At 50.1% G+C, this 19,813-nt stretch overlaps 6 protein-coding genes and 5 non-coding genes across 11 annotated transcripts; 3 read left to right on the top strand and 8 right to left on the bottom strand.

Annotated features, from left to right (window-relative positions):
• Positions 1–971: 971 nt before the first annotated feature.
• Positions 972–3,492, top strand: Pmar_PMAR017200 (hypothetical protein; the record flags this gene model as incomplete). The annotated part of the gene is made up of 13 exons (XM_002767572.1): positions 972–1,064; positions 1,105–1,243; positions 1,298–1,358; positions 1,405–1,509; positions 1,670–1,868; positions 1,916–2,115; positions 2,161–2,256; positions 2,303–2,442; positions 2,488–2,600; positions 2,683–2,835; positions 3,019–3,148; positions 3,199–3,296; positions 3,343–3,492. The coding sequence occupies 13 exons, from the start codon at positions 972–974 to the stop codon at positions 3,490–3,492; spliced, it is 1,677 nt and encodes a 558-aa protein (XP_002767618.1).
• Positions 3,493–5,318: 1,826 nt separating this feature from the next.
• Pmar_PMAR017199 (hypothetical protein) lies at positions 5,319–5,871 on the top strand (the record flags this gene model as incomplete). The annotated part of the gene is made up of 1 exon (XM_002767571.1): positions 5,319–5,871. A coding segment is annotated over one exon (553 nt), but the record flags the coding sequence as incomplete, so codon positions are not given.
• A 2,794-nt stretch (positions 5,872–8,665) lies between these two features.
• On the top strand, positions 8,666–8,825 carry Pmar_PMAR017198 (hypothetical protein; the record flags this gene model as incomplete). The annotated part of the gene is made up of 1 exon (XM_002767570.1): positions 8,666–8,825. A coding segment is annotated over one exon (160 nt), but the record flags the coding sequence as incomplete, so codon positions are not given.
• A 62-nt stretch (positions 8,826–8,887) lies between these two features.
• Pmar_PMAR017197 (conserved hypothetical protein) lies at positions 8,888–10,326 on the bottom strand (the record flags this gene model as incomplete). Its single annotated transcript, XM_002767569.1, has 6 exons — positions 8,888–9,110; positions 9,353–9,462; positions 9,504–9,666; positions 9,844–9,972; positions 10,067–10,170; positions 10,243–10,326. The coding sequence occupies 6 exons, from the start codon at positions 10,324–10,326 to the stop codon at positions 8,888–8,890; spliced, it is 813 nt and encodes a 270-aa protein (XP_002767615.1).
• A 495-nt stretch (positions 10,327–10,821) lies between these two features.
• Pmar_PMAR017196 lies at positions 10,822–10,894 on the bottom strand. Its single transcript has one exon. It is a non-coding gene; the product is annotated as a tRNA-Lys (tRNA).
• Positions 10,895–11,001: 107 nt separating this feature from the next.
• Positions 11,002–11,074, bottom strand: Pmar_PMAR017195. The gene has a single exon. It is a non-coding gene; the product is annotated as a tRNA-Lys (tRNA).
• A 107-nt stretch (positions 11,075–11,181) lies between these two features.
• Pmar_PMAR017194 lies at positions 11,182–11,254 on the bottom strand. The gene has a single exon. It is a non-coding gene; the product is annotated as a tRNA-Lys (tRNA).
• Positions 11,255–11,361: 107 nt separating this feature from the next.
• Pmar_PMAR017193 lies at positions 11,362–11,434 on the bottom strand. Its single transcript has one exon. It is a non-coding gene; the product is annotated as a tRNA-Lys (tRNA).
• Positions 11,435–11,541: 107 nt separating this feature from the next.
• Positions 11,542–11,614, bottom strand: Pmar_PMAR017192. Its single transcript has one exon. It is a non-coding gene; the product is annotated as a tRNA-Lys (tRNA).
• A 2,096-nt stretch (positions 11,615–13,710) lies between these two features.
• On the bottom strand, positions 13,711–15,546 carry Pmar_PMAR017191 (hypothetical protein; the record flags this gene model as incomplete). The annotated part of the gene is made up of 1 exon (XM_002767568.1): positions 13,711–15,546. The coding sequence occupies one exon, from the start codon at positions 15,544–15,546 to the stop codon at positions 13,801–13,803; it is 1,746 nt and encodes a 581-aa protein (XP_002767614.1). The 3' UTR covers positions 13,711–13,800.
• Positions 15,547–18,017: 2,471 nt separating this feature from the next.
• On the bottom strand, positions 18,018–19,379 carry Pmar_PMAR017190 (hypothetical protein; the record flags this gene model as incomplete). Its single annotated transcript, XM_002767567.1, has 1 exon — positions 18,018–19,379. The coding sequence occupies one exon, from the start codon at positions 19,377–19,379 to the stop codon at positions 18,018–18,020; it is 1,362 nt and encodes a 453-aa protein (XP_002767613.1).
• Between the last annotated feature and the right edge of the window lie 434 nt (positions 19,380–19,813).

The following is a 19,813-nucleotide window of genomic DNA, read 5'->3' as shown; positions in this document are numbered from 1 at the left end:
GCCCTGCGAAGCTGCGACGATTATCATTTGAACTGGAGCAGTTAGGATCGAATTGTACATTGGAGTTTCACCACCGCGATATGAAAAACACTAGTGAAAAAATAGTTCACATTTCACTTCAATGAAGAACGCATAAATAGATAACGCCCGAAACACGTGATGTGCGCCGCGTGATATGGGGTGGTCAGTCCGGTGTAATCCAGCAAGTATTTCCAGTTCAATTCATATCGCGAATATCGAATTTTTCCACACAGAGTATAACGCTACTTCACGTTAAACGGGTGAAACTCCATTGTTCGCAAGGCTGTTATATCGCAGAAAGCAACCATGCATCACTCGTGGAGTCGCTTGAGATTTCGGCTCAGCATAACAGTGTGGGAAAATACATAACATGGTCAACTCTGTGTGTTGGTGATAATTTGAAATAAAACTTGGAAAGTTTTGGGGGATTCTTTCTTATCGGCACTTATACACTTCTATCCGAGTACGTCTATAAGCTGTTATCGTTTCTGAGGAAACACCTGAGCTCAGCTGAAGAACATATACTCCAACAATGCAGCATTACTCACTTTTTACCGCAGTGAATGAAAGCAATAACATGGTCAACTACCCGTGTTGGTGACAATATAAAAATTCTGAGAAAATTCACTTTCAATTTTCCGCAATTCTCATTGTTTTCTGTGCATTTCTATTCGAGCTTGCATGTGAACTTCTAGAATTAGTGAGGAAATTTCTGAGCTGAGCTGAGGAAAGCAATCATATATTCTAGCACTGTGTTCCCGACAAGTAATGTGTAAGCTCACTGTGCTGTGGTTAGGAGATCTTGATACAGCTCTGTCGAACTCTTAAATAGCAGCATAGGGTGTATCGGAATCTAGGTCATTGTTGAGCGTGCGTGTTGAAGTGGATCTTCGCAGGCTCTAGTGGAACTTGGCATACGCTCAGTGTTGCGTCTTCTCGACACACTTTTGATGCACCCCAAGCTGCTATCGGTCACTGTCAATTTCAATGACGATGGTCTGGTTGGTGGTCCTCATCCTAGTAGATCAGCCCTTCTCATCGCGGTGAGTTTCCGCGCCATCGCTGTTGTACTGAGCTCATCAGACTCCAACTTTGGCCGACTTTCATGCGGCATTCAAGGGGCTTCTGCGCGACACCGTATCAGGGATCAGTGCTCCTTACGGCGACTTCAAAAACTACGGTCGACAGCGATTGCGGAAGTTCCTGAAAGCATCGGGAGATGGTAAGCAGTTGCGAGTTGAAGAAGATTTGGTATTGAAAACAGATGTGCTCTTAGATGGAAACGGGCATCACAGTGAGGCCACGATTGTTGAGGAAGCGTTACAGAAGGACCGACGGTAGATTCAATAAGTTTATGCCTGCAAAAGGATCGACTTGTATTAGATTCATAACAGCGTCGGAGAAGATATTCGATAGATTGTGTGTGGATTTCGAGACGGCGTTGGAGTCTGCTCAGCGACAGCTAGTTGAGTACAGAGAGATATACGAGTGAGACGAGTTGAAGGATGTTACTTGGAGTGATTCGTCTTCCTTTGTACGCCTCATTGAGTGACCTGTTACGACAAAAGTACAAGCGCTTTGATCTGAAACTCGGCGTAAAATATTACGTCTAGCAAGATCCTTGAATGGGCTCGTTTACTGCTAATAGATACGGTCGAGCCTGGGATGAGGAGAAATTCCTCGCAAAGATGAAGTTCATCAGCGCTGATGGTGGTCATTCTATGGTTGTGATCGGCTGCGAATGCTCTGCCGCAGAACCGGAAGGAAGGCCTGTTGATCCAGTAGCATTGCAGCGAGAGATGGCGCGCATGACGGAGTTCATCGGGAAGGTCGATAGATTGAATAATGTATGGCTATTGCATGTAACGGCTGATGTCAGGCCTGGTTTCGGCAGGTTCAAAGTGTGGGGGCGCTGTCAGTAGAAGCGAGAAAGTTGAAGCAGTTGTTGGCGCCGATACCCCAGCGAGCTTTGGTGACTATGAAGGGTCTTCTACTGTCGGTCCTTCGGGAAGAGTGTAAAGCAGCGGGTGAAAAATACATAGCTGTTAATCACGAGCTCGACCAGAGACCGACCAAGTTGGAATCTTTCGTGAGGTGAGATTGGGCTCCTGATGAGCCAGAATCACAGTCTGTGTTAAGATATTTGGAAATGCTGGAGCGGTTGAAGGAGGAAGAGCTGAGTGAACTGGAGATGGCTAAAGTCGAAGTTGAAGACCTCTATCTTCTGGCTCGACAGTGAAATCTGCTGTTGCGGGGCCTGGGATGAATTGATGGAGTTCAGATACAAAATGAAGGTCTCGGTTGATGACAGTGTGAAATTAGAAAGTCTCATGCAGTTGTCGACAGACTGTATCAACAGTAAACTACCGGCGGCTTGTGAGTACACTAGGGCGGAGAAACGACCAATGATGGAGGAACTACGTAGGGGGATGAGTGTGGGCAGCAGCTACTCAGTCCTTGCTGTAGATGCATTAGCGCATACACTGGAGGAGACCGCCAGGGGTATGAGGGAGACCATTACTGATCCAGAAGGGAGATTCATGGCGTTAGGAGAGGCTAGATGGGCGGTGGCTGATCAAGTAAGGTTGATGTCCATGGTTTGGAAATTCCCCTGTTGGGCGTGAATGTATGGTATTCCTCTACGGTCGTAACACTGGATAGGTTCTGGAAGAGTTGGCTGAGATGAAGTCGTCTGGGGCTCAGCTGAAGCAACGGATGGAGTGGGCACAGCAAAGCGAGAAGTTCATCGACGTGAGTAGCATAACGCATCCTTTCTGTGAGAAGTCCGCCGCTATCTACAGGAGCACGCTGGGGGTACGTCCTTGGTGAACTCAAGCAATCAGCTGAGGCCTCATGAAGTGAGTTGCCATAGTAAGGTTGGTCCAGTATTTTTTTGATTACAGACGACAGGGCTTGGTCAGCTGATTGAAGAATCCGAGAAAATCTGGACCGAGGCAGGTGTCTTGTATGTCGCAACTAGTGAGTTCATATTGGTAGATTTCCCTATGGCATAAGCTTCTGTCGAAATGGTTGGGAGAAGGAGTTTTCACGTGCGACATACCCGCTTTCAAGGAAGCTTGTTCAGTCCGTGTTAAGCCTGCCCAGGCTGCCCTCCAAGCTGGCAATAGTAGCAACCAGCAGCAGAGTCTTCTCGATATTACAATTTCATCACCGTAGGTGGTCTGATGAGTGGCGGACGAACTAGTCCGCAAAGTGGTTTCGATTCTGAACGATACGGAGAATTATACAAGGCTTTGGTCCAAGACATCGTTGAGGTATGTTCATTGTCGTTTTTGCTCGGTTGTGAGGCATGACTCACAGGTCTGGCAGCGATGGAATTGTTCAGTGTTGGAGGAGATTCGCTTGCTCAGTGCCAAGCAATGGGAAACCCTCATCGAGCAAGCTGGCTTGTCGCTCCCGACGAAGCTGTCTGCCGTCACGGTCGGTGCTTTGATGCTCTTGGTCACTTGAAGGTCTCAGTGGTCGTCAGATATCGCAACTGGCCGAGTCCGACTTCTTCAACTCGGAGTTCATACGGCAGTGCATCGACTCAGTGAAGGAGTCGACAAGTTCATGATTATTCATTAACGAGTTGTCCTTGTGGTCCTCCTAGCAGTGTCGTGTTCATGATATGGGGGCTACCAGAGTACGATGAGAGAGAAGCCAGTGTGTTGCTCTTGACTGAGCACGGTATATGGCCCGGCTCCAACCACTAACAGCTGCTGTTGTAAGCGAGTCAGCGAATGTCTGTCGAAGGGGCGGGAATTATTTGGTGTGTTCGTACTGGTAGCCCATCTGAGGATCGGAATGCTGTTAGCTTACTAGGCGCAATTGAGACCACGATAACAGCTGAAGACTTTTCAGGTCACGAGGGAAACGGACTACTACCGAATGGCTGATGGAGTTGCGTTGTTGGCCGTCTTATTATACCACGCCTCGCCCAGTTCCGCAGTATCTATGACCATTGGTCAAGTACCCCTCATTCGAGACTTCTTCTCGTTATTCGAGCGAGATGCTTTGGTAGAACTTGAGAAAGATTTCTATACCAACAGCAAGGCGAATGCAGAGATAATGCAGTCACAAAACAACAACGAGTAAGAAACGAATCTCGACTCGAGATTGGTCATTAAAGTCGCTCAGCCATTCTCCTCAGATTCCCCATGACTTGCAAGAAACGACCAGAACCTGTCGGATTGACGGTGGTCCAGTTTCTCTACTTGTGCCTGTTCCATCTCGACCTCGACACTTTTGACCGGCGTGCAGAAGCTGGCCCTGCACTAGCAGAGTTGATGGAGCTGATCGTATCCTTCTTCAGGAAATGTGACCGTGAGGCTACGGGCTTCATCAGGTATGTTCCTGTCACTATGGAGAAATCGAACATTGTATTGATCAGTTGGACGGACTTTGTCGGACGTTACCGTAGCATTTTGCTTGAAAAGGCCGACGGGGTAGGCAGTGGCGTGAGGTCCGTGACCGCCGCTATGAACACGGAGTTAATTGATGTGTTTCGGCACGGGTGGGCAGTGCGGAGGAGCTCTGGAATAGTCATGCGATATCCCCAGGCCTGATGGCATCGTTGAAGCCCATTCAGCCAAAGCATATGGACTCAACTACTTACTGATAGCCGACTCAGGACGTGGTCCACCGCCGATGAGACTGCTCAAACCACACAAGAACGTAAGATCCCGCCTGGATGTTGGTAAACTCACTGTTGGCTCCATTCAGCGTCTCCAAGTATGGAAGACTCTCCCGTTCAACCACGAAACCACTGATGTCACAGACTCCTTCATCATGTCCTGCGGTAGACCAGTCTTGGGCGTGCGAGCTTTGGATTCCCCCGTCTCAGGATACAGTGATAGTGACCATACAGCTGCTGCCCTGCTCTCTTCGCAACATATATGCTTCTGGGATATCCGTAAGAGCGAGGAAGAGTGTCGCTTGAAGGCCATCGTGAAAACTAAGCGTTTCACAACGACTGGTTTATGGCCTTCGATACAGCTCGGCAACCGATGGGTTACATGTACCCGCACCAAAGGCTCGGCCGAGGGTCCTCTACCTGCTCACGGGGTGCCAGACTATGTTCTCGATGTATGGCATCATTCCGAGCGCCGTCGTGTAGGCTACTTGATGGTAGCCGATGCTTATTCCGAGGCAAGAGGCTCATTGACCACCTGCCTTTTGGATGCAGGCTCAGAACGCCTGGTCACATCGACGATGGGCGGCTCAGTTCTTCTGTGGGATTCGTCGCGTATGCAGACTATCACATGTCTCAATGAGAGATTGCCTTGTGACGGTAGCACACATGTTAAAGGTATCAGCAGTCTGGCCTATGGCGATACACGAAGACTTCTATTCACGGCACAGTTCGACGGTTTCTGCAAGGTCTATAACGCCCAAGCCTCGGCCTTCGACCGACCACGCGCTGTCGCAACACTGAGAGGTCACCAGAGGTCGCTCTCGAGCGTTGCCATGCTTGATGGTACCGACACACTCATCACCGCAGATCGATCTGGGGTCGTTAAACTATGGGATACCCGAATGTGGACTGAATATCAGACCCTCAACTCACGCACAGTGTCCAATCTAAAGTCCCTTTTTCCTTTTGGGCCAAACCGCTTGGTACTCGTCAGTGACAAGAGAATGCATTTTATGTCACTCACGGAAGATCCCTCGGACCCGGTAACCAACGAGATGATGGTCACTGCATCATGTCATTCGGAGCCTTCACATATTGTCGTGGCTATTGCCATCAATTACCTCGACCGTGAAGTCCTCATAGCCCACCCGCATAATGTCTGCATTTACAGTCTGTATGATGGAAGTCTCGTGGAAAAAATAACGTTTCACCACGTGAGGGGTGCAACTACTATCACCGCCTTCGCCATCGATGAGAACACCTTCGAGCATTTCATCATCGGCACTTCAGCCGGGCACGTGACATGCCACGCAGCGGACGATGGTTCCCCGACTGATCGCCCAGACTTGAGCAGTGACTCGAGAGCTCCCTTCTTGCATCAGTCAGTCACTGGTCTCGCCATCTCTAGGCTGTCACACAACGAGCCCATGAAGCAGCCCTGGGTTGCCGCCTGCTCCTCTTCCAGTGGCGTCGTCTACAAGAGGTTCGCTAGTCCCGATTGGGTGGAAATCGATATACTTGGTGTCAAGTTGAACGCCATCTATGCTCTGCCCGCCGTCATCGTTGCTCTATCAAAATCACATCGGAAAATCTTTGCCATCGACACAGCTTGCGGCAGCTGTCGTGGCTCGACCCTATCTCAGAATCGAGAAGTGAAGTCACATTGTTCAATGCAATGCTCGCAGTCTATCGCGCTACTTATGAATCCGGGAAGTGTGGAAATATGGCGGTGTGAGCCCGGGACTCCTCCTCGACTTCACCAGGACATTCATGTGGCTAATTTACCACACCCGAAACACATTCTGCATTTTCCGCAAGCCACTGGCCTAAACTCATCCAGTGACGACGCAGCCCCCGGACTGGATGAAGATTTGGACCGACTCGCCGCTCTCGACGGTGAAACCAGCTTTCTGCTGGACTCGAGCTTACGAGTATCTTCTCGATGGTTGATGGCGAAGCAAGCCAAACAGCTCGATGTCCACAGAAGTCTCTTCGGGTCAGGATACGGAAACCATCGATCAAGATGTGGCTATCGGAAGACGTCAACTGGACAGCTTTGTCGACAAGGAACGGCGGAATGCTCGAGCCGGGGTAGCTTGGCAGTAATCAACAGCGCTGGTACAGTCGTACTCCTCACGGCTGATGAATTGGAGGAAAGAAGTCGATTTCCTACTGGAGGACCTCAGGCAAGTGGCCGCATCGATGCGGCAGTACACATCTTGTGTACTCCATGTATACTGTTCCTGCGCTGTGGTGCCTCCGACAAGGAAAGTATCCTTGAGATTTGGGATGAGACGGATGGCAAGTTGCAAGCATCCAACCGACCCCTTGGGACGTATCAGTTGCCGAGCTCCCTAGCGCACTTAAGCACGAATATCAGCATGACCATGCACGCCTACAACGTAGTGAGAGAGCTCATCGGTGAGGACGAGTGTTCTCGTATTTTTGCTGTCCGGTCGCGCGTGCGTGGCGCTTCCAACGAGGCCTCAGATGGATTCGTCAAGAAAGATGCTGCAGCTGATGGCCTCTATATTCGAGGATCAGAGAAGCCTTCCACTTCTCGTGTCAACGAGGAAGCCTCTGCGTTGTATAGAATCGGCGAACGGCATCCTCTGCGGACACCGAAGTCGCTCTTGCCTGGTATTGTGATGCGGGACTACGCCCGGGTTGAATCGGATAACATGGACAGTTCCACTTCGCTTCCGTCGTACCTCAGTCGCAGTGACTTGGCAAAGAGTCTGAACGACCGATTCAACCATATTGAATCTCGGTATTGGTTGCGGCCTACTTCTCAATCCTCTTCCCGACAAAATGATCGAAACGTGGTCAATTTCGAACCTCAAGTGGCGAGTTTCAACTTGTCGATGAGCGACCAGTCCTCGGTGGAACAATCTGTTCTTGGTCATAGAGTAGAAGAGAGCTCCCGAAGTCACGATGACGAAAGATCAATGGTTCGGGATGAGGCCGATCGTCGACCCGGCACCAGCGAGACCTCCCGCCGAGCTTGCGTTGTTGCCATGTCACCAAGGCCTCATACTGCATCGAGAGCTCAACCCGGCGATGGAGCTTCCCGCACAGTCCAACGAAGGCCCCCGCTCCCGAGCGACGACGTATCCGTACCTGGTCCAAGAAGCCTCCATCCGGTCCCGTCATCAGCGAGTACTGCTCCGACTCGGCCTGTCAGTAGACTAACTCGGTCGAAACATCGCCGGCAGATATTCGAATAGATTGGTAGCGCTTGTGACATTTGCTTAGTGTCGTGTTCAAGTGGCAAAAGTGTGATAGACTCACAAGAGGAGAATCTAGCATCCGTTATGGCTGTTACTTGAACAATAATTTGCTGCCCTTCCAAACAGGCGTTGGGCAGTAGATCGGTAAGTCTCACTAGCAATGCAACAGGGCGGCCTCATCCGTATGCCAAGAGCTACGGCTCGGAGTCCACCACCTGGGCGGGAGGTGGGGAAAAGAAATAATCGAGACTGTTACTAACACATATGGCGTAGTGACTAAGTCGTGGGTTTGGGCAATGATGACTCATCAGTTCGAGTCAGGGAAGGAATGGAACTTGCAAATAACGTACTTCATCGACAACCGGTCAGAATCGGTCAGAACGTCATGACAACTGGTCTTCATCGATGGCCAGAACCATATTAATCGCGATTCCTGATCGATTTCGCCAGTATTGTGTATCCTCCTCAAAAGGATAAGATGTGTGTTTCTCGCCGAATGTAATGCACCCGTAAACTGCATTTGTATGTCGGAAAAAATATACTTATCACAACACAAGACTGATGGAGAGGTGGAAATGACCTGCCAGAATGGTCGCCATCGAATTCAGTCACTTATACCGGGGAAGGATAGTCGATACGTACATGAATGATGATTGTAGTACCGCACAAGCCAGGAGAACAGCAGCAAAGGAAGGGTACTCGTGGAGTAAGAAAATGCTCGTTATGAAATATGTGATGAGTATCGCCACACATTGTGCTATGTTCTTGATCACAACAGACAACCATTTCACAACGATACCTGCCGTCCAACTCGACAAGGTCCACGACACCAGGGCGATGAGTGTACGCTCATCCCAGTGGTCGAAAAGATGACTCAACCTCCGAGTAGCGTCACCATCAATAACAGGCGCTATGACTATGAGAGTCCCCACGCATAGACAACTTGCTATCGACAGCATGGCCTGAAACAGGGTGGAACTACAGTTGAATACGACAGCCGCTATTGAGGGACCTTCTGGTAATAGAAAGGGACATCGCCACCAGCTTTGATACACTTCTCGGAGTACACGGCACCGATGCTGGTGAACGTCAAAGTCGCCAAGAAAAGGGGCAGTCCCTGGCTGATCGTTGCGAACTGTCGCTCCTCGAATACTCGTATCTCATAGAAGGCCGCGGTTGTCACGAATACTAGGAGGAGGCATTGCCATTGTATGACCGAGTATCTATAGCGATTCTCATTGAGATTGGAAGTGAACACCAGTGATGGAAGACTCAGATCACAACTCGCCATACGAAAGCAAATTCATCACATTCAGAATCGAGAAGATCGTAGATGCGCCCCATGGAACTCATGATGTTTACGGGAGTTTTGAGTCATTTTGATGCCTAGGAGGAAAGATCTTCCTACCTCAGAATGAGAATATTGATGCATAAAAAATGCCAAACGAATGAACCCGTTACCGACTTAGTGCCCATGAGCAAACTAGAAAGGATGGCATTGGTCGGAAGGACTGCTTGGGACATCACCTTCAACGTACCAGCATCGATGTATTGCAACGCTCGCAGGCCCAGAATCTAATGAGCTGCTTTATGCGCCTAGGATTTCGCTGCCTTACTCTGGCCATAGTGAAGCTGAGGGCGCTGGGGATGAGTCGAAGGAAGTAGCGAGTGGACCACATCGAATGGCACTGTTTCGAACCAAGACATGCCAGGGATATGCCCAGTGAAGCCACGAGTGACAGAACATTCTCAGCGAGAACCATGGATCCTGCTGAGTATCTACATGGTATACAGAGCTCGATCGGAACTGGGGGATGCCGACTACCGGGACGGCCGCATGGAATTCACTCAAGAGTGACGACCATCCTCGAGCACCTCGACCCCTATGGCTCATTATGACGAGCATAAAATGACTATCATTCCGTGGCTAAGTCGATAGTTTCCTGCCCACAGTACCTCTCATCGGGAGACCGAGCACTGTAACTCCAGTAGACCATAACAGCCTTGTTGGCATCGAGGAAGGTGTAGAGGAACAAGAGTAGAACTCCGCCGCTGCCTGCACTCACTGCAGTGAACTGGCCTTTCCTGATGTGATCACATAGCTGACAGCATGATGAGGTTTGGGGGATTATTGGGTTACACCATAGTCCCGTGCTATACCACACTTTGCGCAAATCACCTATGTTGTTCGATAGGCTCCTTCAGTGGCTGCTGATGCTCATACAGGCCCGCATACTCGAGATCAGGCAGCTGGTCATTGGCTGCTGGTGGAGGGAGTCTTTCCTGTGAAACAAAGCACCCATTTTGAGATGATCATTCTCATGACCCTTCTTGGATCAGGGCGCCCCATATTACCAAATCATTGTGGAGACCATCAACGTGCTGAGGCTGAAGCTGCCTGGGTAGTGTCTGGTTTGGTGACGGTGGGATGGCGGTCATCAAGCGGGGTTTCCACCGGCAAACTACGCAGTTCATAGATGATGGATTCCTTCCTCTCGAAGACCAAATTTTTCAAGTGGCTTGCCGAATAATGATAGCTGACGTCGACGAGGAAGTGGCAGAAGGTCATCGGTCGCGCTCTAGAATCGGGCCTATGAGCACTCATAATAACACCAGCATGCACGTCAATAAAATCATATCATCGCTCATATAGCTCGACAGGAACAACAGTCTGTCCTCTCATAGCTACTACGTGAGACGGGAAGGACGCTTGCCTCAATTGGTCTATTGAACTGATCGTTAGCGGCTAACCGTTAGCCTACTCCCAATTGTGCTCCGCGAGACATACAATTCTCTGATTTGCGCTTCGCAAGTTCTCTCTACGAAGTTTTCCCAATGCAGAGCGCGAAATAGCGCCAAAAGCGTGCACTTGGACTCTTGGCGATGTACAAGACGCACTTACCAATAGATGCATCACGACCCTGAATAACTATACACCTCCGGCGGGGCTCGAACCCGCGGCCACGGGCTTAAAAGGCACGCGCTCTGCCGACTGAGCTACCGAGGCGCCCGGAGCGATCAATCAAAGAGCTGAGTGGACATTCATGAGCTGTATAATGTGAACGATACGAGACGCACTTACCAATAGATGCATCACGACCCTGATTAACTATACACCTCGGACGGGGCTCGAACCCGCGGCCACGGGCTTAAAAGGCACGCGCTCTGCCGACTGAGCTACCGAGGCGAACAAAGCGATCAATCAAAGAGCTGAGTGGACATTCATGAGCTGTATAATGTGAACGATACAAGACGCACTTACCAATAGATGCATCACGACCCTGATTAACTATACACCTCGGGCGGGGCTCGAACCCGCGGCCACGGGCTTAAAAGGCACGCGCTCTGCCGACTGAGCTACCGAGGCGCCCGGAGCGATCAATCAAAGAGCTGAGTGGACATTCATGAGCTGTATAATGTGAACGATACGAGACGCACTTACCAATAGATGCATCACGACCCTGATTAACTATACACCTCGGGCGGGGCTCGAACCCGCGGCCACGGGCTTAAAAGGCACGCGCTCTGCCGACTGAGCTACCGAAGCGCCCGGAGCGATCAATCAAAGAGCTGAGTGGACATTCATGAGCTGTATAATGTGAACGATACGAGACGCACTTACCAATAGATGCATCACGACCCTGATTAACTATACACCTCGGGCGGGGCTCGAACCCGCGGCCACGGGCTTAAAAGGCACGCGCTCTGCCGACTGAGCTACCGAGGCGAACAAAGCGATCAATCAAAGAGCTGAGTGGACATTCATGAGCTGTAATGATTGAATGAAGGTCAATTTGTTGGGCGAGGTTGAAGTGAGGCGCGCGCGATTGCAACGGATGGGTAGAACATATTGCAACGGATGGGTAGTACATATGAGGACCATACCTGAGTGCCTCCACGATTTTACCCAACCCTCCTCTTCCCATGTTATCTAGGAGGCCTATGTTGCCCCGCGGAGATGTATAGCCGCTATACTATAGCTATACTATAGCGACAGACCATTGCTTAGTAGGTGCAGCATGTGCACAACTAGCATGGTAATACCGCGGCCAACATGGGCGGTTCGGAAAGATAGACCATCGCTGACAACTGCATTCTATAACTTGTAATTCGGTTATCAAGTCCTGATCATCAGGGCCTGCTGTCATCGCTGCTGCTCGAGAGCAGCTGTCAGCAGGGCAACCAGAGAGACAGGTTGATGGTCCTTCAGCATGTTAGTTATTACTCGATGCTCCTAACCATGTGTTAGCTAGCTGCCTTGACAAATAGCTAACGTCTTTCACCGAACCAACTACCCAACATGCTTAGATAACAGACCTGGAATGTTTTCTATATGTATAGTCGATTAACAAGAAATGAGTCTCAAGGTCAACATAGTGAATAAGGAAGCCGTCGATGTCTGGGCTTGCCGATACTAGTGCCTTGGACGTTGGCGTTTCTGCCCTTTCATGAGATATTTGTCCGCCCGGGATATCGACGGCGGGAAAGAGTGCAATCGTGTGTAACGATAGTTTAACTCGCGGCGCCAATCTACAGAAATGTCTCTGCCGGCTGAGCTAACCACGGAAACTCATTCCTCCGCAACTAAATGAGCGATACACCTTGGATGTGGCTCGACTCCGGGAGATAAACTCTACAGGCGGGTCATGCCGAATCAGTACAGGTCTCAAACAATCTCCTCCTCTCGGACGATTCAGCTCCTTCCCTTTTCCAAATTACACAACCTGTGGATGCCCAGATGAAGGCCTAGCCCGTTTGTCACGAACGTCGGAACATCTTCCGTATGCAGAGGGATTGGTTTCTCTCAGTGAAGTTTGTAAGCGCATGTTGAGGGACAGTATCTGACTGTCGTTTGCTAATTATGGCTATTTCTAAGGATAGGTGTGCACAGCTGGGGCCATATGCGTATCACGATGCAAGAGTCATATTTTCTAGTGAATTTCACACAAAGTGAAATCACCCTATGATCCCGGTGCGTGAGAATAAACAACCTAAGACGCTCGTAAGTGAGCCGGATGCATAGTTCCAGAATAAGATCATGTTACTAAGATGCAAGATCCTTGAGTATTGAGCAAGCTTCCAGAGTATTGAGCTAGAATACTGGTTGCTGATGCGACTCGCCCATTGATGCTGATCCGTGATGCATGATGCAAACCAACCCTGATCACGATTAGTGATACTGAATCCCTGACTTTGAGTTTTCTCAGATGCTTGAGCTATGATTTCGTGCTTTGAGTACTTGAAGTGATTCCTGAGAATTTACTCTGATTGTTGAGTAATATCCCTGATGCAGCTCGTGCTACTGATGCAAATAACTACATCATATGTTAGTGCAGATGCAGAGCCGTAATCATACTGTTCAATTCAGACTCATGAATTAGGCCGAATCGTCACCACAGACTCGCTCATTTTGTAACAGGGGCATTTCGCACCGGCACACGAAGATGATGCTGATACATCAGCTCGAGTAAGTTGGAAACATTTCGGACTTTACACTATCCGAACACACCCATCGTACTTGGAATTGGTGTCGTTTTAGTAGTAATATCTCACAATCTCAATACATTTTTAGCCATAATCCTGGCTCATAAAGCGGTCCCTGATCCTCCAAATGTAACGCTTTCATCATGAGAGTTTCATAATACGGCAGCTATCAAAGCCCGTAGTTTACAGAAGTAGTAGTATTACCCAATTTTCCCGACAAATATATTTTATTCTACATATTCCCGTTGAACAAAAAATTGTGCGCGGAATGAGGTCCTATTAACAACGAGTAGACAAGTTTACGGTTGTGAAACTGAGATTGAGCGTATCAATGTCATTTAATATAATGGCTCAGGGAAAAAACACCATCAATTGCGGGGCACGCACGTACACAGGACTGCACGCACGAACAAAGCAAGACCGGGCTCGTCAATCCTCAATACGCCCCCTCTGCCCCGACAATTGAGGGTGATGCAGAATCGGCACAACATTATAGTGATGATGATCAACAACGCTACCGTCAGTTAAGACAATACGGATCCTTCTACCTTCATCTAGCAGATCCTTCACATGACCCAAACGGTATCCGGGGCTCAGCTTCTTTTCCGGATGGTAGATCAGCACTGGGTCACCAATCGTAGGCTTCAGGATCTTGTTCTTCAAGCTCTGGTACCCCATAGAGCGAGCGACAGCCATCCTCATGTCGCGGAACATCTCATTCAGGAAATAACACCGCACTGCTCTAACGCGGTGAGAAATAGGAAGAGTAGAAGAGCCACCAGCGAGGACGCAACCTCGCTTACGAGTAAATCCACGAGCCAATTGATCAGGCGTAACCACGACAAACTCGCCAGATGGCTCGTCAGAGTTAGCATAATCCAACGGACGAGTATTCATCAGGAACGTTACCTCCCTGCAGATACTCTCCAAATCGACATCGTCCTTGCGTCGCGGACGTCGTCGTCCCACAAATCCCGCTTGGCTCCTCAGAAGCGTCTTTGCGATCTTTATGCCAATACCATGAGCACGTTCACCGCCACCACTACGCCATGGAGATCGCACTGGCAGCAATGAAACCGTCCCATTCAACAGGCGAGAAACCTCTTTGGGGAAACGTGCACTGCGGAAGTAAGCAGCATTATCACACCACAATCTTCTCAACCCGCCTTGTTCAGTCTGCACTCGGACGAGAGAATTCAAGACGTCTATCGTGGTCTCGCCAGTCGGAACCCAAGTGGAGTGGAAGGTATGGAGACAGTAGACGGTAAGCACCTTGGTCGTCCCGGACCAACCTTTGATATCTCCAAGGCTCAGGACGTCGACGAACACATCGTGGTACGGTTCCCACGCTGTGGCTTGGGTGCGATGAGGTCCAGCACCCGGTGGCTGAGTCCACGTACGACGAGCTCGGATGAGCTGACAAACGAAACAGTGCTTTACCAAGGCGCGAACATCCATACGTAGGCGAGGCAAGTAGAACCGATCATACACAGATGCCACAGTCGAGCGGACATTTCCGTGTTTGCTCAGCCGGTGCGAGTCGAGACAGATCTTTGCTCGAAACGCACGACAACACTCATCCTTCGGGATAACAGGCAAGTAGGTACAACCACCGTCTGCAGAGCCGTTTCGGAAACAATACACCCCTGCGGTCTCATCGTGTACGTACGGGCCGGCACACGACAGAAAAGGAGGCTTCATCTGCTGCTGCAGAGATCTCACAAGGTAGTTGACATTATCGGCCTCGAGTCGGACATCCTCAACTCTCTTCGCAGACGGCCTCAGAGCATTGAAAACTCTGTGCAGGAAGAGGAAATCGGTAAGGACGCCATTCACATCCCAATTGCAACCACATAGAGTCTCGATAAATGGCTTCGGCTGTTGTTCATCGGCAGCGGAATCGGCTGCACAACAGGCAAGGAAACTCTCTGTAGAAGGCATAGCACTCAAAAGAGTGTAAATGTCCACATCATGAGCATCTTCATCCATCAGCTCCGCCCCCTCAGATCTCATGATCCAAGACAGGCCTACTCCTTCAGCTTCCGGCTCTGAGAAGATCTCGGGGAAGTCACCAGTGTTACCAGGACCACCATGGAGAGCATCGACCAGCTTCATCCGTTGGCCTGATTCTAGGTGGACCTCTCTCTCGAAGAGTCGCGAGAGCATATCCGGCATGGTGTTCGACTTACCCTCGATGTGTTTCACCACCACTGTTCCGGCCCCCAAGGTCTTCAGGTAGTCGAGCTCATCCCGGAGGGCGTTGAGGGTTCGCAACACTGCCCTCCGCTCTAGTGATGATCTAGACACACCCCCATGACCGTTGATCCACTGCACCGTCGGTTTATTATCCGATCTTACGGTCAAGGTAATCGAAGGTAAGGTTCCTGACAGTGTCGTCGCTAAGTGAGCCACAATATCAATAGCGCACTGCACCGCTCGACAACAAACGGATAATTCACGGCGATTTGAATGATAATGTTGCTGAGCGAGAGTGAATCTCCAAGCCCCAGATGCAAGAAGATATCGAGTGGCTCCACTATCACCATTTGGGTGCACTATCGATACAGTGTACCCTGCTCCAATGTTAGAGGCATCGGCCGCGACTTCGATATGTAAAGGATCAGCGCTTTCTCGAAGTGGAGTGTCATGTAAGCACGGAGTGATCGTCGCCGTTCTCTCTAAAATCCAGTTCATCAGCGACCGAGCAACAGACCTCTGTAGATCAGATAGTTTGGAAAAATCGCACGAGCTTCTCCAATCGACCTTCGCAAAGGTGTGGGCAAACCAGCTTCGGATAGTATCCGCTAGCACCCGGTCGATTGGGTGGCAACCAGCACAGTCATATGCTAGGTTCCCGCCGAGAGAGAAGATAAAAGCCTTAGTCACCGTCGTCGTGACGTTACCATCCAACACTTGTAACACTGATGTGGCCTGCTGCCGAGCCAACTGGAGCCGATCACCTCGGTTGCAATCGACGCGAAGAAGAGGCGTCGGTCCACTCTCATCGTAAGTCATTGTGCATCCCAGTAAGTCGGCGGAATCCGACCATACGAAGAGGGAAGTCGGTAGGTTCATCCGCTCTAGGATATCGGCAACATGACTCCTTGATGACCTGATGGCGATCGCTTGGAATTTCTTCCGAGATACCCCGAAGGCGCATCTCTGTAGTGTATATATCAACCAACATACTGCTGAAGCACCGTCCACTCCCGCACATAGAATGTCATCAACGAAGCAGAGTAATAGGAAACAAAGAAGCAACATTGCACAGAGAGCTCTGAATGCTGCTATCAGGTCTCCCAGAGTATGCCCCAAACTTCCAGGACCAGTGGTGACGCCGAAGACACAGCGGTTGCTCGTGTACAGCGATGAACGTACCACCAACAAGGCAAGTAGGCCCAACCAGCGCAATTTATAGAACGCGCGTGAACAATCCATGACCCACATGACTCCCGATCCATACAGACGAGTCACCGCTATGCAGATAGAAACCGTGACCGAGGAACTGGACCCTCTTGTGAAACGACGATTGGCCCGTCGCAGATCGACGACAAGTCTATCTCGTCGCTTGAGAGCTCCTGGGATCATGAATACAACCGATGGAGGGAGAATGTGGGTGGTCTTGGAGAGTGTGTGAATCTCTTCCTCAGATCTCTTTATCCACCATCCTCTCTCTTCATATCCTCGGACTAGCTCGTCAAAGGTCTTCTGCTTCTCGAGGGTTAATCGTTCGTATGCGCGTTCCGCAATTCGACGGACAGCCGTTGGAATTTGTACATGACTCGCCTCGCCCAAGGAATCACATCTAAGCTCAAACACGTGAGTCTGTCGGGAGTCGTCACGTATTTCATCAGCACGGAGCTTCCGTAGACGAGCAAACCAGTGTTGACACTTCCGCATTGGCCACCACCCTTGGCTGACCAATCGGTCAAGCAGGTCAGTTGAGATTGGTGGTACCGTGTCGAAAGGAATGTCCATCTCCTCAGATGATGAGGGCGGGAGGGGAAGTCGTTCATAGGATGTGTCTGCATCCTGTCGGCCCTCAATCATAGTCGTCAGCAGGCAGCCAGCAGCTTCGTCGTCCCATTTCCCATCCCCTAGACTGGGATCAAGAATACATATATTAGACTCTTCGGTCACTGAGCATCGAGCAACGGTAGGCACCGATTCTTGCGGGAATCGGACAAGGGGCAGATCATTACCAGCGAGCGTCACTCGGCTCTCGCCTGAGTCAATCGATATTTTATAATCACGCAAAAAGACTCGACCCGCGATAATCACTGGGCAATCAGATAAGGGGCCCCGTGATACTTGAGGTAGCAGGTACAAATATCTGTCACGAGTAGTTCCCCATCCCTGCTGTTCCCGGAGCTGCATTGGGAACTTCACTTTGCGACTCACTTTTCGACTGGACGAGTCAGCAAGCTTCACTTGGAAACTACACGTCTCAATTGGGAATGATTTTAAAGGGAAAGAGTCATCGTACAATAAAAAATCAAGACCAGCCCCGGTGTCTAATAATAACCGGGCATCTATCCAACTCATACAAGTGGGGGTAGTAGCAAGACGACAACATAACCAGTAAGCAGATGGTACCGAAGCCCTATCACGAGTGATAGGAAGCAGTTTCAAGTCCTGCTCAGGACTCATGAGAAAGGGGCAAACCGGTCAGAACGGATGCTGTTCTTCGTCAGTCGAGAGATAACGGCATCCCTATCAGTGCCAGCCTTGAGAGCAACTATTCGGAAGAACGGATTACGACGTCCTTTTCCCTTCAAAGGGAAGTTGCTCTCCATTTCAGGAATGGCCTTCTGCAGATCGTCACCCCACAGTCCAATGACCTTGATCAATTGGTCAGGCTTATATCGTTCACACCACTGCTTGGGGGTTACTGAGCGAGATCCCGATCCGGAGTTAACCTTATCCACTGAGGCAGCAGAATCCTGTTTGCTTGCCGGCTTCGAGGATAAACTCTCTTCGCAGGTGTCGTCGTACATGGCGGCGTGAACACTATCGACCCCTTTCGTCGGTTTCATTATTGAGGCTTGGTCCTTTGTTCGGCATACCCATCGGATTGCCTCACAAACACTTCGCACTCCGTCTGATGCCTCATCGAATGGCACCGCCGTCTCCCAGTCCTCATCGACAGAGGCTAACCCCGACAGCTGGCAAATTCTCTCCATAACCTTCTCAATGATATGCTGTGGGAACTTCGCCAGAACTTGTCTTGTCAATGAACGTCGCTCCGACACGTCGTTCGGGTAGACATCTGTGAATAGATGGTAGATATCGGCGGCGGACTCCAGGAAATCCTCGATCTGCTTAACCCCTGTAAATGTGAGATGCGTAAACTTCTCCTCGTAGGTCTCCTTCAACACTGATCTGCGGCAATACCTCGTCAGAAGGACATTGCGGACCAAATTCCAATCCTGTGAGTGGGTACGTGACGCTACAGTGGCCTTCTTATGGACCGGTCGGACATTACTCAGAGAGGAAAGGAATTTGGTCATGACAGATACTTTGACCTCCTCGTGCACTAGCAAATGTCCTTGCTGGTGATACTCAGCGGCTCCTGCTTCAACGAAGGTGTGTTCAATAGCATGATAGTGCGATTGGAGATCTGTTGCTTCACAGAGTTGAGGCAGACATAACTTAGTCACTGTCGCTGCCGGGCATCGTGAGGAGCGTGACTTCGGAGTGGTATACACCTCATGCTCCTCCTCCTCGGACCGTGGAGAGAGTCGACTGAAACCTTCCTTCCGTGATATCTCGCTGACGGATCGGTCAGCCAGGGCCTCAAGTTCAGCAATACGGGCCTCGAGGCTACCTATCTTAGAAAGATTACTGGCCTCCTTGGACGCGAGGTCGCTCATAAGCTGCTGAGTATCATCCTTCTCGTCGGAGATGATGTTGTTGAGAGCCTCGCGAGTATCCCGGAGGGAACGGCGCGTAGCGGCCAACTCTCTACGGGCTTCAGAGAGCTCAGCGAGCTCCTCAGGTGTCGCCATATTAACAACGAGTAGACAAGTTTACGGTTGTGAAACTGAGATTGAGCGTATCAATGTCATTTAATATAATGGCTCAGGGAAAAAACACCATCAATTGCGGGGCACGCACGTACACAGGACTGCACGCACGAACAAAGCAAGACCGGGCTCGTCAATCCTCAATATCCCCAAAGATCGAAACCGCGCGTCGTAGAATTTTCTGCTCAGTTCTGTTATAGGACTCCTGTAGCGATCATACTCAAGCTTTGACTCATGATTCAAGCATGTGCTGACCTGAGTAGCATTTGCGCAAAAAGCCTTGCCTGAGATTCGAACCTAGGATCTACGCCCGAATCACGAATTCGATCCAGAATCAAGAGCCAAATATCGTGATGTTGCACGCGGAGCCTGGTCGGTTGATGCAGGTGCAGGATCAGCCAGGAAATCACGCCTGA

Source organism: Perkinsus marinus (assembly GCF_000006405.1).
Source record: "Perkinsus marinus ATCC 50983 genomic scaffold scf_1104296970664, whole genome shotgun sequence".
Classification (NCBI taxonomy): Eukaryota; Perkinsozoa; order Perkinsida; family Perkinsidae; genus Perkinsus; species Perkinsus marinus.
This window is presented reverse-complemented; position numbering and strand designations above follow the sequence as displayed.